Source organism: Lissotriton vulgaris, chromosome 1_1 (assembly GCF_964263255.1).
Source record: "Lissotriton vulgaris chromosome 1_1, aLisVul1.2, whole genome shotgun sequence".
Classification (NCBI taxonomy): Eukaryota; Metazoa; Chordata; class Amphibia; order Caudata; family Salamandridae; genus Lissotriton; species Lissotriton vulgaris.
Window position 1 is genome coordinate 381036295 of NC_141685.1, and position 17787 is coordinate 381054081.

Genomic DNA, 17787 nt, shown 5'->3' on the forward strand with positions numbered 1-17787 from the left:
ATATTCAGATGATCCTGTAAAGAACTTTGAACATCTAACGAATAATCTCAAACAAGCTCTGCAAAGTAAGCTAGAATACCACAGACCAGCAAAAAGAAAATGGAAAAACAAGAATAAAAACTGGAATCAACCAGTCGTAAAACAAATCAATAGACTGATACGCGCCCAGTATCTGGAATTCTCGTCAGTAAACAAAAAGGAAATCAATAGATTAAAGAATCAAATACGACGAGAAAAAACTAGACAGAAAAAACTGAAGCAGGACTTTAATTGGACTGAAATCCAGCTAGCAGCTAAACATAATAATCAACGTAAATATTGGTCACTGATCGCAACAATGACCGGATCCAAAAAAAAGCTGGAGGCTACACCTGTATCAGAAGAAAACTGGGACATATACCTACGTGAGCTATACAAACAGAATGAATATATTAAAAATGAAGAAGTGGGAGGAGAAAACGTGGAAACTAAAGATATTAAGATCAATAAAACGTCGGCAGTGTCAGTCTCTATGAATATCAGGAAGGCAAGGAGCACAGGTGCATCTGGCCCCGATCAGATACCTGTCAAGGTCTACCAAATAGACCATAAAGAGTGGGGAACGGTGCTCTCGCCGCTATTTAACTATGTATTCGACAGTGGTCAAATGCCAAATTCCTGGAAAGGAAGTATCATAATCCCGATTTTCAAAAAAGGAAAAAGAAACACACCGGGAAATTATAGGCAAATTGCCCTCATGGACGCTGCTGGGAAGATTTTTGCAGCAGAAATCCTGGATAGGCTGAAAAATTGGGCTTTCTCATTAGGTCTAATTCCTAAATTTCAGTCCGGATTTCGCCCACACCACTCTGTCACTGACAATGTAGCAATCTTCCAAACTATATTAGATAAGTACGCAACAGGGAAAAAACAAACTATTTACGCAGCGTTCATTGATTACTCGACAGCCTTCGATCGAGTGGATAGACCGACCCTGTGGTCAAAATTCAGAATAATGGGGATCCCGGAGCAGCTATTACATCTGATAGTGAATCTACACAGTGACACCTGGTGCCGCGTCCAAATGGGAAGTGACAAGGGCCTATCGAAGGTAATACGAACATCAAATGGCCTGAAACAAGGGTGCCTCTTGGCTCCAATTTTATTCTCACTGTATTTAAGTGACCTACCTTCCCAACTGCAGCAAGGGATATGTACTCCTCCTAAGATAGCCACTGAATATATCCATTCCCTGCTGTATGCAGACGATATAGTCATGTTTGACCTAACACCTTTCGGACTACAAAATCTTTTAGATATTTTATATAAGTACTCAAGGAAAAATTACCTAATCCCAAATACGAACAAAACAAAAGTGGTTGCCTTTTCAAATCAGAAGAAAAGGGTACGGTACGAATGGAAGCTGGGAGGTGAGAAACTAGAACAAGTAAAGGAGTATACATATCTGGGTAGAATTTTCTCACAAAACATGAGCAACATCAATCAAATCAACCACCTGAAAAGGAAAAGTGATCTGCATGCTGGGGCCTTGTCCCGCTTATATTCGGCCACTGGACATAGACATTTCTCTGCACTGATTCAAGTCTATCGAGCTAAAATCACACCGGTCCTGTCCTATGCATCGGAATATATTCCTCTAAATCAATGGTCATATATGGATTTAACAGAAGGAAGAATATTGAAAAAACTACTGAAGATTTCAACATCTACCCCAGTACAGGCATTGAGACTGGAATGTACCATCACGAGCGCATATGCTACAGCTATAGCGAGCATCATAAGGTGGGCCCATAATCTTCTTCTTTCAAAAGAAGGTACTTTAAGAAGATTGCTAAAAGTAGAGTCATTCGAGAGTAGCTCTACTCATACTACCTTTACTAAAAATATGCGAGAGGCTCTACAGCTTGCAAAAGTCAATGTGGAAATTTTGTCTACGTGGTCACCAGCTCAACTCAAACTTTTTCTAAAAAACTTCACTCCCAAATTGAGCTACGAGATTGATCACTCTCATTGTAATAGACTATCGTCATATAAATTTTATGTAGCCTTGCAGGAATACAAACAACGTCAGCCTTACCTAGAGTATTCTCTTCAACATGGCGCAAGGCGTGCAATTATGATGTTGCGCCTTGGAACACTTCCTGTACAAACCTTTACTTCCTCTTGGAGGCCCGACAGCTCTGCCCTTTGTACCCTTTGTCAAGGAGGCAACCAAAATTTGGAACACTTATTTTTTATATGCCCTAATGCAGAAATTGTAAATGCAAGGTCAACATGTCTTAAGCCCATCTACCGGTCCTGCAGGATCACTAGCTCACAAGACTTTTTATCACTATGTAAAAGCCCCCCTAATGAATTCGTTTGTTACAGAATTTTTAAGTTTTTGAAAATCTCATTGAAAATATATTAATATGGAATGTATAAATGTATATTTTATTTGTGGTCCTCGTAAGAGTACCGTAACAAAAATAAAAAACTTTGAACTTTGAACTTTGAACATAGAGCAACTCAGATTGGGGGTAGGGCGCAACGCTTTCAGAGCGGATGATGTTCTTACCAGCCTAGGGGGTGAAGTAGGAGTGGAAGCCTCGGCCTCGTGCCCCGTCCTGGCACGGACGGGCACAGACGGGCTAGTCTTTGGCGTGTCTTCGGCGTGCTGATGGTGTGCCCGCTGCGCTCGACCGCTGCGCTGTCGAGAAGTGAGCATGATAAAGAGGAGATAGAGGAGTGGGCGTGGCTACGTGGGTGGGCGTGGCCCTGAGTCACGTGGGTGCAGTGACGCCGAGTAGGGATTTTGATCTTCCCCCTCAGGCGCTGTTTTAGTGCAAAAGAGCAAAGCAACTGACTAAGTAAGTTTTAAGTTTTTTAAAAACAACATAAAACGCAAGTGCAATTCGACAATGTTAAAATACGCAAGTCTAGCAGCAACACAGACACCCCGGCTTCCGCCTCAGGGTACTTAGCTGGTCAACACCGGCTTAGAGCGAGCGCGGCGCTTTTCTACTTCCTGGAGTGGGCGTGGCTACGTGGGTGGGCGTGGCCCCGAGTCACGTGGGTGCAGTGACGCTGAGTAGGGATTTTGATCTTCCCCCTCAGGCGCTGTTTTAGTGCAAAAGAGCAAAGCAACTGACTAAGTAAGTTTTAAGTTTTTTAAAAACAACATAAAACGCAAGTGCAACTCGACAATGTTAAAATACGCAAGTCTAGCAGCAACACAGACACCCCGGCTTCCGCCTCAGGGTACTTAGCTGGTCAACACCGGCTTAGAGCGAGCGCGGCGCTTTTCTACTTCCTGGAGTGGGCGTGGCTACGTGGGTGGGCGTGGCCCCGAGTCACGTGGGTGCAGTGACGCTGAGTAGGGATTTTGATCTTCCCCCTCAGGCGCTGTTTTAGTGCAAAAGAGCAAAGCAACTGACTAAGTAAGTTTTAAGTTTTTTAAAAACAACATAAAACGCAAGGGCAACTCGACAATGTTAAAATACGCAAGTCTAGCAGCAACACAGACACCCCGGCTTCCGCCTCAGGGTACTTAGCTGGTCAACACCGGCTTAGAGCGAGCGCGGCGCTTTTCTACTTCCTGGAGTGGGCGTGGCTACGTGGGTGGGCGTGGCCCCGAGTCACGTGGGTGCAGTGACGCTGAGTAGGGATTTTGATCTTCCCCCTCAGGCGCTGTTTTAGTGCAAAAGAGCAAAGCAACTGACTAAGTTTTAAGTTTTTTAAAAACAACATAAAACGCAAGTGCAATTCGACAATGTTAAAATACGCAAGTCTAGCAGCAACACAGACACCCCGGCTTCCGCCTCAGGGTACTTAGCTGGTCAACATGGAGCTGGACGTCATGATTCTTAGCCGCCCTTTCAATGAGAGCATTAAACGCCTCTGAATCCTCTGTAGGCGACGTTTTTACAGCATACAGTTGAGTGTCTGGGGTAGAGTGAGGATCACCTGGGTCAGCACCAGCTGCCCAGGGTTCATTGGTATCATCAGGGTCGGTGTAGTGAGGATAGCTGTACTCATCATCATCATCATCATCACCATCTCCAGCGTCCACGTCAGAGTAAGTGGGTGAGACATGGCCATGTGGAGAAAGTGGTTCCACAAGAACAGGAGTTGAAGTGGAATCCTTCTTTTTCTTTAAAGGAATTTTATAGGACTCCATCGGCTGTTCCGGGGCAATTTTACGTTTATGGAGGGAAAATCTGCCTGTTTCGGCATCGATAAAGTGTTCTTGTTGTTCTTCCAACGAAGATTGTCGATGCTTTAATGTTGGGACCACTGTCGTCGACTTTGGCGCCAAGGGCACCTTCTCGGGCACGCCGGTGCCCATCCTAGGGGTGAAAGCCTTCGGCGGCAGCGTGAAATGAATGGGCGTCGACGCTTTTTGAGGTTTCTCGACCGACTTCGAAGGCGGAGGATCTTACGGGCAGACAGTCGAGCCCTTCTCCTTGATGCGCTTCAGGGAGTCCGCCACCTGCTTGGAGAAAGCGGCGGACGGCCACGCCGAGTCGACGGGAGTCTTCGAGGCCCCATTAGACGTGGCCTCGTGGGTCGTGCCGCTTTTGGCCTTGTCATGTTGACGCGGAGTCTCAAGAACCTTCGGATCACCGAGTCCCTTGTTTGTGTCGACCACCTTCGGTGCCGATTTACTCGGTTCGACCACCTTGACCTTTGTCTTCGGCGTCGATTTACAAAAGGGGGTGGTGATGAACAGAGTGTCTGAATTGAGCAGACCACTCTTACCCAGTCCAAAGATCAGGGCTTGATCCATCACCGTTATTTATCTCACTGCCCCATCCCAGCTCAGAACCTGGCTATATGCAAATCAGTCTGTCCCTGGCCCAGTGCATCATGGGAACAGGGCAGACTAAACTACAAAGCCAATTCTTTACCAGAAAGGAGACAAGCTACCGGGGACCGGTTTCTGGCATTTCAGCCTCTTCGGCCCGGCTTGCTTGAATCCTGATGGAGCAGTGAGAAAGGGACTCATGTCTGAGTATACCCTGCCACACCTATAGTGGCCAAAATCGATTTACAAAAGGGGGTGGTGATGAACAGAGTGTCTGAATTGAGCAGACCACTCTTACCCAGTCCAAAGATCAGGGCTTGATCCATCACCGTTATTTATCTCACTGCCCCATCCCAGCTCAGAACCTGGCTATATGCAAATCAGTCTGTCCCTGGCCCAGTGCATCATGGGAACAGGGCAGACTAAACTACAAAGCCAATTCTTTACCAGAAAGGAGACAAGCTACCGGGGACCGGTTTCTGGCATTTCAGCCTCTTCGGCCCGGCTTGCTTGAATCCTGATGGAGCAGTGAGAAAGGGACTCATGTCTGAGTATACCCTGCCACACCTATAGTGGCCAAAATCGATTTACAAAAGGGGGTGGTGATGAACAGAGTGTCTGAATTGAGCAGACCACTCTTACCCAGTCCAAAGATCAGGGCTTGATCCATCACCGTTATTTATCTCACTGCCCCATCCCAGCTCAGAACCTGGCTATATGCAAAATTCAGAGACTCTGTCCCTCACCACCCCTTGTTGTAAATATTTTTGTCCACCCTAAGCGTGGAAGGGTATACTCAGATGTGAGTCCCTTGCTCATTGCACCATCAGGATTCAAGCAAGCCGGGCCGAAGAGGCTGAAATGCCAGAAACCGGTCCCCGGTAGCTTGTTTCCTTCCCAGTGTAAGAATTGGCTTTTGTAGTTTGGTTTGCCCTGTTCCCATCATGCACTGGGACAGGAACAGACTAATTTGCATACAGCCAGGTTCTGAAACTGGGATGGTGCAGTGAGCTTAAAAACGGTGTTGGATCTAGCCCTGATCTCTTGACTGGGTGAGAGTATTCTGTTTAATTCAGAGACTCTGTCCCTCACCACCCCTTGTTGTAAATATTTTTGTCCACCCTAAGCGTGGAAGGGTATACTCAGATGTGAGTCCCTTGCTCATTGCACCATCAGGATTCAAGCAAGCCGGGCCGAAGAGGCTGAAATGCCAGAAACCGGTCCCCGGTAGCTTGTTTCCTTCCCAGTGTAAGAATTGGCTTTTGTAGTTTGGTTTGCCCTGTTCCCATCATGCACTGGGACAGGAACAGACTAATTTGCATACAGCCAGGTTCTGAAACTGGGATGGTGCAGTGAGCTAAAAAACGGTGTTGGATCTAGCCCTGATCTCTTGACTGGGTGAGAGTATTCTGTTTAATTCAGAGACTCTGTCCCTCACCACCCCTTGTTGTAAATATTTTTGTCCACCCTAAGCGTGGAAGGGTATACTCAGATGTGAGTCCCTTGCTCATTGTACCATCAGGATTCAAGCAAGCCGGGCCGAAGAGGCTGAAATGCCAGAAACCGGTCCCCGGTAGCTTGTTTCCTTCCCAGTGTAAGAATTGGCTTTTGTAGTTTGGTTTGCCCTGTTCCCATCATGCACTGGGACAGGAACAGACTAATTTGCATACAGCCAGGTTCTGAAACTGGGATGGTGCAGTGAGCTAAAAAACGGTGTTGGATCTAGCCCTGATCTCTTGACTGGGTGAGAGTATTCTGTTTAATTCAGAGACTCTGTCCCTCACCACCCCTTGTTGTAAATATTTTTGTCCACCCTAAGCGTGGAAGGGTATACTCAGATGTGAGTCCCTTGCTCATTGCACCATCAGGATTCAAGCAAGCCGGGCCGAAGAGGCTGAAATGCCAGAAACCGGTCCCCGGTAGCTTGTTTCCTTCCCAGTGTAAGAATTGGCTTTTGTAGTTTGGTTTGCCCTGTTCCCATCATGCACTGGGACAGGAACAGACTAATTTGCATACAGCCAGGTTCTGAAACTGGGATGGTGCAGTGAGCTAAAAAACGGTGTTGGATCTAGCCCTGATCTCTTGACTGGGTGAGAGTATTCTGTTTAATTCAGAGACTCTGTCCCTCACCACCCCTTGTTGTAAATATTTTTGTCTTCGGCGTGGCAGACTTCGTCTCGACGCCCTTGACCTGTGTCTTCGGATCGACAACACCCTTCTGCTTCGTCGGTGCCGACGGCTCAGAGGCCTTCGATCCGACCAAAGTAATGCGCACTTTTGGTTTCGAGGGGGGCACCAGTGCTTTCGCTTGCGTCAAGACCGTTGGTTTTACTTTCGGTTTCGATTTTGCAGGGTGCGGCTCAATAGTAGTGTCCGTAGCCGAGCCGAAGGCGGGGCATTAGAACCCATTGTAAGATCTTGGGTAAGGCCTAGTGGCGATCCCTCGACCTGAGCCTTTTGAAGGGTTTCGGCCCCAATGTCAGTTTGAGTTAGCTCTTCGCTCGAGCTATCCTCCATGGCCCCAAAGGCCCCATCGTCGTCTCCTACCTCGCGACGACTTCTTCGGCTTCGAACATTTCAGCGTCGTAGTCATAGTCGACCTCCGACGCGGGATTCAACAGGTTTTCACCAACTTCCCGGTCAGCTCCCTCATCATCCCCGGCACCGAAGATGTCCACAGGCGCCGGTGCAGTCTGCTGGGCCTCCTGGCGCGCAGCGCGTCGATGCTTAAGCGTCTTCTTGGATCGAAACGGGGAACAAGCCATGCAACTGGCTTCATCATGATCCGGCGACAGACACTTGTTGCACACCGGGTGGACGTCGATGTGGGGATACTTGGAGTTGCACACGGGACATCTCTTAAACGGGCTCCGTTCCATGATGATCAGTCGATAAGGTCTGTGGCGTCGACTGGGCCTTCCGCGTCGAGAGCACGCGGTTCTCTGGAATACGGCTCGGAAGCGAGCTGGAAGAATTAGGCACCGAACGCAAGACTATACCGACGAAAAAACTAAAGGCCTTTTGGCCTTAAGAAAGTTTATATCGATTCCGACTAGAGTGAACCAATATACATCCGAACCCAATGGCAGAAAAAAACAATCCGAGGATGGAGTTGATGCCCATGCGCACTGTAGTCCAGGGGAGGAGCCACCTATCTTGTGATACTTCGAAGACTCTTCCAGGACAACAATGTGCGATCATCCGGATCCAACACTAGGCAGCAATCTATGCACAGATATGAATTCAGCAGCCCACATGCCTCGAACGCCTCGTCCCCACCACCAAGGCCATAGGAGGTTATGCCAATCAGAAAAGGGGGTGGTGATGAACAGAGTGTCTGAATTAAGCAGACCACTCTTACCCAGTCCAAAGATCAGGGCTTGATCCATCACCGTTATTTATCTCACTGCACCATCCCAGCTCAGAACCTGGCTATATGCAAATCAGTCTGTCCCTGGCCCAGTGCATCATGGGAACAGGGCAGACTAAACTACCAAGCCAATTCTTCACCAGAAAGGAGACAAGCTACCGGGGACCGGTTTCTGGCATTTCAGCCGTCTTCGGCCCGGCTTGCTTGAATCCTGATGGTGCAGTGAGAAAGGGACTCATGTCTGAGTATACCCTGCCACACCTATAGTGGCCAAAAACGATTCAGAAAAGGGGGTGGTGATGAACAGAGTGTCTGAATTAAGCAGACCACTCTTACCCAGTCCAAAGATCAGGGCTTGATCCATCACCGTTATTTATCTCACTGCACCATCCCAGCTCAGAACCTGGCTATATGCAAATCAGTCTGTCCCTGGCCCAGTGCATCATGGGAACAGGGCAGACTAAACTACCAAGCCAATTCTTCACCAGAAAGGAGACAAGCTACCGGGGACCGGTTTCTGGCATTTCAGCCGTCTTCGGCCCGGCTTGCTTGAATCCTGATGGTGCAGTGAGAAAGGGACTCATGTCTGAGTATACCCTTGTAAATATTTTTGTCCACCCTAAGCGTGGAAGGGTATTCTCAGATGTGAGACCCTTGCTCATTGCACCATCAGGATTCAAGCAAACCGGGCCGAAGACGGCTGTAATGCCAGAAACCGGTCCCCGGGAGCTTGTTTCCTTCCCAGTGTAAGAATTGGCTTTTGTAGTTTGGTTTGCCCTGTTCCCATCATGCACTGGGACAGGAACAGACTATTTTGCATACAGCCAGGTTCTGTAACTGGGATGGTGCAGTGAGCTAAAAAACGGTGTTGGATCTAGCCCTGATCTCTTGACTGGGTGAGAGCTTTCTGCTTAATTCAGAGACTCTGTCCCTCACCACCCCTTGTTGTAAATATAGGAGGTTATGCCAGCGTGAGCCGTCAGGGTATATATTGGCTACTATGACATATTTACAGACTGGCCCGCCCCACGCCCAAAGCGCCCCATACTGTTGCTGGTGCATGAGCCGCGCCAACCCGCAACTCGTATATGGCGGCTGAGCCGGTGTATTTACTCCAAGCGCAGCGACAACAGGCAAATCAAAACAGTCTCACCAATGTGTCGAATCCTCGGGACTCCCATGGCCCCTCTCTCAGAGGCTCAAGTAGTGTGCACTCGGATGCTAGAATGTTCCATGCAGCAGCGCCAAACCACAAGACTGAATCAAGGCACGCTGTGAACAGTCAAAGGTCCCACATTCAGTAAAACACAGAGTCCATGCAACTTTACTAGTCCTGTTGGTCCAGTTGGCTGCTGGATTCCTCCTCGTTCTGACTTCTAGGGCTACCCCTGCGTTCCTTTGTTCAAACTTTCAACGCCTTGTGGAGGTCCTTAGGATTCGTGAAGTGTGAGAGTGACCTTGCCGATTAATTCTCAATTTTGCTGGATATAGCATGGCATAGTCCAGCCCAAGGTCACGTAGTTGTCTCTTGTACGGAGCAAAGTGTCTTCGTTCTTCTTGCACCTTCGCAGTGAAGTCCGGATACAAAGAGATGTCAGATCCCTCGAATTGCAGTGTCTTTTTCTCTCGGCTATCCGCAAGGCTGTGTCTCTGTCTCTGTAATTTAGGAGCTTGGCAATGATTGGCCTCGGGGGAGCACCTGGCTTCGGGCGCGGGCCAGCGTGCGATGTGCCCTCTCCACTATAAACATTGGCGAGAATGCATCAGCTCCCAGCAGCGTTCGCAGCAGTTTCTCAACAAAGAGCTCCATTTTCCTCTTTTGTGTAGTCTCCGACACTCCCGTGATTCGTACGTTCGATCTGCGAGAGCGGGCCTCCAAGTCCTCCGATTTGTCTTGGATGACCTGCAGTATCCGGTCGTACTGCTTTCGGACTTTGTCCTGTTCCGTTTGCGCCTCTTCCACTTCCGTTATGCGCCTCTACGCCATGTCTAGTCGCTCAGCATGCTTGTCTACCCTTTCCGACATGCGGTCCATTCGATAGGAGAGGGCATCTATTTTGGAGCCCAGCGATGTTATGCTGTCTTGGAGGCCCTTTTCCATCGTTATCAACAGTGCTTTAATGTCTGCGTAAAATGAGCCATCAGCCCCTCTCGTCTGCGGGTTAGACTCCATTACCTGTGCTTCCGGGACCCTAGTGCGGCGCTGCTCGAAGGGTAGCTTGGTTTGGGTTTTGTCTCCCTTGCCCATGCTGCACCCAAGTCTCAGGGCAACTCCTGTTGCGAACTCCCGCTGTGTCCCGGCTATATGGCGCCGAGAGATCAAGCAGTCCGCCCGCCGATCAATTAGCTGTCGTTAGCGAGACCGGGTTACCAGGACCGGTTCAGGCCCAAGGGACACAGTCCAGCAATCCTTCTAGGGCTGTTCACGCTGCAGACGCAGTGTGGTGGATCTCCCCTACCGCTGTGTCACCAGGCCGGCACCAGAGCACGTCACAGATAGTCCACCGAGGCGGGTCTCACTCACCGCCCATGATCGTGTGCCGCCGTTCGTTCGCTCCTCTGTGCTGCTGCAGCGTCTAATCTGTGAGGGCTCCCCAAGTCACCGTCGACACCTATGCTCCTGGGGGTCCCACAGACTCGCTTTATGGGCCTTGCGTCGTATTCTGCCAAGCTCAGAGTACATCAAAAATGTGTGCGCGCCATTTCCAGCAGCGCAGTTGGGCCACCGCGTGTCTTCACTGTGCAGGGGGCGGGGTCGCAGGGGCTCAAGGAACCCAGATCTCAGGGCCCTGAAGTGCAGCGTCAAGTATGGACCCTCGATCTGCCCACCTCTGAAAGCTGTAGGGCTACGTAGGTCGTGGTGGCGCAGCCCGCTACTCCTCAGGGCAGCTACGACTTTCTCCGGTCTTTCGCAGTCCTCCCCCCCCCCCCCCCCCACCCCCCCCCCACAGGGCCGACTTCGCTCTGGTCTGCCGCACGCCTCGGCACGCACTGCGGCCGACGTGTAAAGTCCAGGTCGGGGATGAGCGGCCCAGGGCTCCGGCACGCAATCACCCACTGCCCGCGTCGCTGCAACGCGGAGTGCCCCGTTCTTCAAGCACCCGGCAGCGGAGGTCTCCGGGCGTGTTTGCACACCTCTGTGTCCCCTCAGGCTCCGTGTAGGCAGGATAGTTAACGGATTAATCTGGCGATGGCGCGGAGCTTCGAGATCAAGCATCCGCCATCGGCTTTAGCAAGCACCGCCCCCATCCGTTAGGAAAAATTACTTTAACATGCGGTTGGACCAGAAACTGTTTCTTTCAGCTTTGGTCAAAAAACTATAGTGAGATAGGAAAGGAAATATGCAGTGTGTAACATAGGCTTTGATTTTGATTAATACAAAGTAGGAAGCTGGCCCTGTATTTACTATGCCAAAGTAAGGTATAGTGTGCACAGAGTACAGTGAATCCCCAAAGTTATAGCAGTTGCTAAAGTAGATAATACCTTACTCACTTTTGTGGTAGTGTGGTTGAGAAGTCATGAAAAAAATAATGTCACACACTCAAAGACTAAATCCAGAAAAATAGTTTGTATTAAAAGTTATTTTGTTGTTTAATTACTAGAACCACGATTTGCTTAGTAGCAGGTAAGTTGAACTCTTCATACAATGTTACTTTTCAAAAGACAGTGAACACTGGTTTGGTGGGAACATTTAGATTACATTTGCAGTTGAGAAAATGATTGGTAAACTGCACAAAAACACTTGAATTTACATTTAGAGTATTTTTAGATTACTTTGAGAATGAATTTCTAGTTTGGCATACAAACAAGCTACCGACACAGTTTAAGCAACACATGACAATGGTAAACAGGTTAACTCTGGTGAAGGCACTAAGTTGCTTTTATTGCAGTACAAGACACTTAAAAACTTAGAAGAATTTTCAGAGAAAACCCGCCATTCAATCCTATGGAGAAAAACGAAGTGTTAAGTTTGCAGGTAAGTAAATGGCTTTGGGGTTGGAGTTGGAGGGTATAACTAAGGTTCAGGTTTGCACTTGAGGGGCACCACCAGCGGAACTCTAGCGACTGGGTGCCAATGTTAGCCAATAGGGCTAGGGGGACACTTCGGAAGGGGGCTGCTCAAGTGCAGGCCACTCTGAAGTCAAGATCCTAGGGTTAAGGTCAGGACGAAGGGTGTTCCAGGCTGGTACCAAGTCCACACCACCAGCAGTGCAGGGGCGGCCAGGTTGGGGTGCTCAGGAGGTGACTGAAGCCAATGCTTTTCAATGGAGAACATCGGTTGGAGCCAGGAGACTGAATGAAGGGAACCAAGAACTGGAGGATGAAGTTGAAAAGTTGCTAGACACAGTCGGTCGGACACATCTTGACAAAACAAAATGAAGAAAATCTCACCCTGGAGACCAGGTCTTGCTAACCCAAACCACAGGTGTGGCTAACTTTCCCTACACTCCCCTTCCAGATCCTCTCCTAATCTAATCAGAAGGGCTACAATCTGGCTGGGGGTAAACATGGTTCCTGTGCTAGCTGTCCTTCTCCCTTTGAAGATAGTTTGGCTCCCCAGTCCTGGCATCTGCCGGCAGCAGATCTCCAACCACCAGATGTCTCTATTGTTTCAGCCCAGGCATCTTCACACCTAATCCGGGAACAGCTTGGCTCAGGCTGTCAAAGGCTGGCCAATCAGAAGAGGCTGCTACAGTGCTGCTTTAGGTAATTTCAGGAAAATAAGTTCTAAAACACTATTCCTGCAATACTCATAATAAATTCAACTTGGCAAGTTGTTGGATTTTTTGTAACTATTATTTTGATACTTTGAATAATGGAGCTAGCTAACACCTGTCAAATGTTAGATTTTAAAGTTTAATAAAGTCTTCTGATGTTAGCCTATAGAGCTAGCAGCACTATAATGGGGAAAACGAATTTGGCTATTTTTCACTCAGAGCATATAAAACATCTTTTGTAATGTACCAGCTTTTTATAACATGGCACCCAACCCTTAGGGCACCTGGCACACTCCTTAGGGGTTTGCTTATGTGTAATAAAAAGGTAGTTTTAGACTTTGGAAGTACTTTTAAGTCCAAAGCCGAATTTGGACCCAGATTTATTTTAAAACCAGACTGCAAGGCTAGTTTTAGAAACAGCAGACACCACAGCAGTGCACACTTAAGTGCATTAAATCCACTGGAGTCTCTAAACCTACATCCCCTGTCATATTCTAGGGACTTACAGGTAGGTTGTCTGAACCAAGTGTAATTATCCTAGACCTTTTAAATAGAACACTGGACCTGGGTCTGGTTAGCAGGGCTAAGGGCACATTCAGAGTCAGTAAACATCAGGATCAGTGAGAAAAATGGGGGTGATCATGACAAGAAGGATGACTTTCTCACACTCATACCCTCTCTTTTCACCTCCTTCAAGATCTTGTCTGCCATACTACTTTAAACAGATAGCCACACAAAGTGGAATTTAAGCACATAACTTATTTCTACTGCTCTGCGAGTATGAGTGACTGCTTGCTAGGGTACGTGTGTGCGCAAGTTCCGGTTTCTCAGTTGGTCTTTGAGTGGGGTTTTGTAGAAATGTTGGTCTGTATGTGCATGGATGGCCGCAGGTGTGCAGTTCTGTAGGACAATGAGCCTATTCTTGTAATATATCTCTGCATAAGTGCATCAACTACACAAATGTCAAACTTATTGTTTTTTCGTGCTTAGCTTTAACTGAGCTACAAATATTGCATGTCAAAAGTTTTGAAATGCACCATCACCATTATTTACAGCGCTATGAAGCAGAAAAATACAACCTCTATAGAGAAATATAATAGCAATAGCAAAAGACCACAAAAATAGTGACTAAGTTCCCACATTTACCTTAATGTAACATTAAAAATTCTAGGTTAGGCACCAATACATTTATAACTACTTTCAAAGCTTATTTCACACTTCCACATTTGCACAAGATGGGGTTTTCGATATTAGATTGCTTCCCCTATTTTATTCCCAGCAAAACACACTTTAGCACTTCATCTGGAAGTGTCCACTAACAGTAGAACTTACAGTGATATGCGAAAAAACAAGGAAAGGACCCACTCTGGCATGTACAAGTTTAGTAGTACGTGCCCATACAAGAAAGAGCCAAGTAACTCATTGAAATAGTTAAAGTCATGTTTCTACAAAGTGATTCATATTTTTTCGGTACTCAATATTTGTGGGTGCTACCAAAGGCTTATAATAATGACTTGCATTTACTCTGATGAAATGTACAACAGAACCAGTTCCAGAGTTAACAAATAGCCAGAGGTCATCAAGAGTAGTTTTAACCGCTTTTTAACCAGTGGTACGTTGAATGCTGGGACTTGCTGTTCATGCTTTTTCAGAATAAATATCAAACTATCAGACTACAAAAACAATGTGCTTTTTGCTAAAAATGAGAACTAGAAAAAGATACTCCTGATGACATTGGTCAAATGGCAAATCAGAGTCAATTAAAAATATATATCCTTCAAAATGAGGCATGTTCAAAAAAAAGTAAAATGCGGTACTTACCCAGTCCATCTAGTTCAGTTAATATTTCCTCTTGCTTCTTAATATCAGGGACTACAATAGGATCTGAACACGCGTTAGGTGGTTGAATTTCTGGAGGTTCCTCAGATGCGGGATTAATTGAGACAGCAGACAAGCCTGTTTCAAGAACACCATTCTCTACATTTTGGAAACCTGGATGCTCTAGAACCTGATGACCACATGTTGGGATCACATTTTCTACAACGGACACCGACTGTGAGGCCTTTTTTGATTTCACAGGACTCTGGTCCTGTGGACTTGATCCAGGGACTTTCGATTCAGTTGTACAATTTTGAATGTTTGTCCTACTTGATTTTGCTTCTCCCATTTGATCAATACAGGCATCGTTTCGGTTTTGTTTGATGCAGTTACCACTAGGGGACCGGCCCTCCAAATCCTTTACAACTTTTGCATTTTTGTTTTTGTATTTCTGATTATTCACAACTCGAACACTTTTTCTTTCCCCACGCACAACACGGGTATACTTCTTTGGTTCATGATTTTCATTGGTTGAAGTCTTAGTCTCTTCCATTATTTTGTGAAGATCTGACATTTTTACTGCCAGCAATGAAATAAACAGGCTTCCTGTATAAAGAAAAAAACCAAAATCATACATGTTAAAGTAAAAAAGCGGATGACAAACCTGAAAGAAGGCTCTAAAAAGGCAATACATTATACTAAGAGTTTCCTAAATACACACTTCTACATGCCCAGTAAATGCCATTTAACCCCTTCCATGCTCATGACGAGCAAAACCAAGCACTGGGCCAGGCCTGCAACAATAGTACCAGTCTTTAGCTAGAAAGAAAATATAAAACAAGAAATTACCAGGGCAGCAGGCTATGCCTCTATGGCAAGACGTGTGCCTTGTATTAAATTACAATAATGGACCTCAGTTGTCGCATTTTCCCAACAATGCATGGAAAGCCACAGTTATTTAATGTATGAAGAGCATTATCAATGAGCTAACATCTTGACTCCATGCAAATAACTGAAACGGTCAACTGCAAAGAGTGTAACAGCTTGTCAATGATTTTACTGACGGATTAAAATACCTGCCCCCCCACCCCTCCTATTGGTAACTATATGTGGATGACTGCAGACTGCCCTATGGTGTATGGCGAAAGCATGTGTTACTGCTGAGATAGCCATTGCTGTGCTGATGGCAACATGCATTTGGTGACCCATTGTTATGTGGCATAGGATTTGGGAATCGGATTTCTGAGGGCCTGTGTGAGTATGTTCAGGGAGGCCTGCTTCAACAAGAGCAGGACGAAAACCAACTTGTATATTACTGCTCTGTCTAGAGTGGCATAGTGGGCAGGTAGACTTGAGCAGATGGCAGTGGCTGTGATTAATTCAAGCATTTATTGTATCATTTTGTTGCTAGTTGAAGTTGGACTGATATTCTGAGTAAGTGATGGAAGGATAGAGAAGCCATCATGTAGAACAGACCTCACACCAGGACATAGCCCACCCACTCCCAGGAAGGGTAGTGTAGATGGGAGAGAAGTGGTCATTCAGTAATACATTGATTCAATACTTTTCAGTAACATAAAGGTGAAAAACAAAATAAAGGACAAGAATGATGAAAACACTTTTCATATTTACAATTCAAATATAAAAGATCAAAAAGAGGAAAATGCCCATTTAAAATCTAATTTAATCCACTCAAAAAATTCTAAAAATAATAGTTCTAAAATTATAAAAATCCATTGGACAATAAAAATATACAGCGATCATCCAAGAATGTGCTTTGCTTAGGGGAATTGCACCCTTAGACCTTGTTTTCAGAACCTGCCATAGAAATGAAGTCATTGCACAGCACACATATGGAGTATTTAATTGCTGTAGAAATAAAAAGGCTTGTCTGCCTTTTCTAAAATTGCTTGTTTTAAATATGGGTAGTATACATTTCTTCCTAGGAGTTTCATAGTATTGACAAAGAAATACAATGTGCAAGTTGGTTATAGGCGACTCGTTGTCGCACGGGCACAATATTACCTCTGACAGGAAGTGACAATTACTCAGAAACCCCATCATCATGTTTAACCTGAATCGGGTCAGAATAAACCTTTGCTGGTCATTTTGTTCCAAAGTCAGATAAGATTTCAAACCCTCCCGGTGGGCCACCATACTGTAAGCGAGAACAGATGGTTTTGCTCTTTCCTCCACCCATCTCTCTCTCATGGCTTTGTTCAGGGCACGGTATTTCAACTTGTCTTTGTCTAGCGATCTACAGGAATCTGGTTTGTTTAAAAGATGCGGTAAGCCAATCTCCTCGCATGTAGATTTTATGTGTCTCGGCCATGGGATCTCCATAGCATAATCTAGGTTCAAGATATCCCTAATGATTAATGTATTCAGCCCAGTTTCCTCTCGCGATCAAATTGAGAGCCAAAGCAAAATCAGAGCCATCTTTATCCTATCAGATATGTACGGAGCTCCCAATTCGTTTACAGAATAAGTCTTCAGCCCTTTGGATATTCTGTATACTGACCATTTCCCAGACACCCGCACCATATAAGGCCACTGCCACAGTCTTGCTCGAATAGCACAGGAACAGGAAGGCTGCTTTTACCACACCAGCTTCCATTCCTGCCTGCTTTCTTTACAACCTAGTGCAACTGGGCATTTTAGTGCGATTGTCGAAACTGACACGACCAAAGACTACAACTCCCAGAATACAGCAGAATGTAAAAACAGGTGTGCATATGTTGGCACGTGAACACTCTGCTGCTTGGGCTGCCCTTAATATGCTCACGCACCGGCGAGGAGCTAGGTGAGGCCAGGCAGACCCATCGCATGGGAGATGAGACAGGCAGAGCTGGGGGAAGTAGGTCAGTGGGGCATGTGGTGCTGAGGTACAGGCAGCGCTGGGGGTCATGAACTCAGGCAAGGCCTAGGTGGGCAGGTGATGGAGAGGGACAGGCCGTATCCCGGAAATAGGCAGAGCGCGGGAAACCACAGACCTGGGGCATGAAGGGCTGTACTGATGTCTAATCAGTACTAGAGAACCAGCAGGGGGCGTTAAACAGCAAAGACTGAGAACAGGTGGTCTTGGTGGACAGGCA

General features: G+C 46.7%; 1 protein-coding gene across 3 annotated transcripts in view; it reads right to left on the minus strand.

Annotated features, from left to right (window-relative positions):
* The window catches only part of TUT4 (terminal uridylyl transferase 4), a 1145308-nt gene that overhangs the window by 1006768 nt on the left and 120753 nt on the right, over window positions 1-17787 (minus strand). For all 3 annotated transcript variants that reach the window (XM_086952445.1, XM_086952444.1, XM_086952443.1), the window contains one exon: window positions 14696-15298. In XM_086952445.1, the coding sequence (XP_086808571.1) occupies window positions 14696-15266 (571 nt within the window). In that variant the 5' untranslated portion in view covers window positions 15267-15298. The remainder of the gene's footprint in view (window positions 1-14695; window positions 15299-17787) is intronic.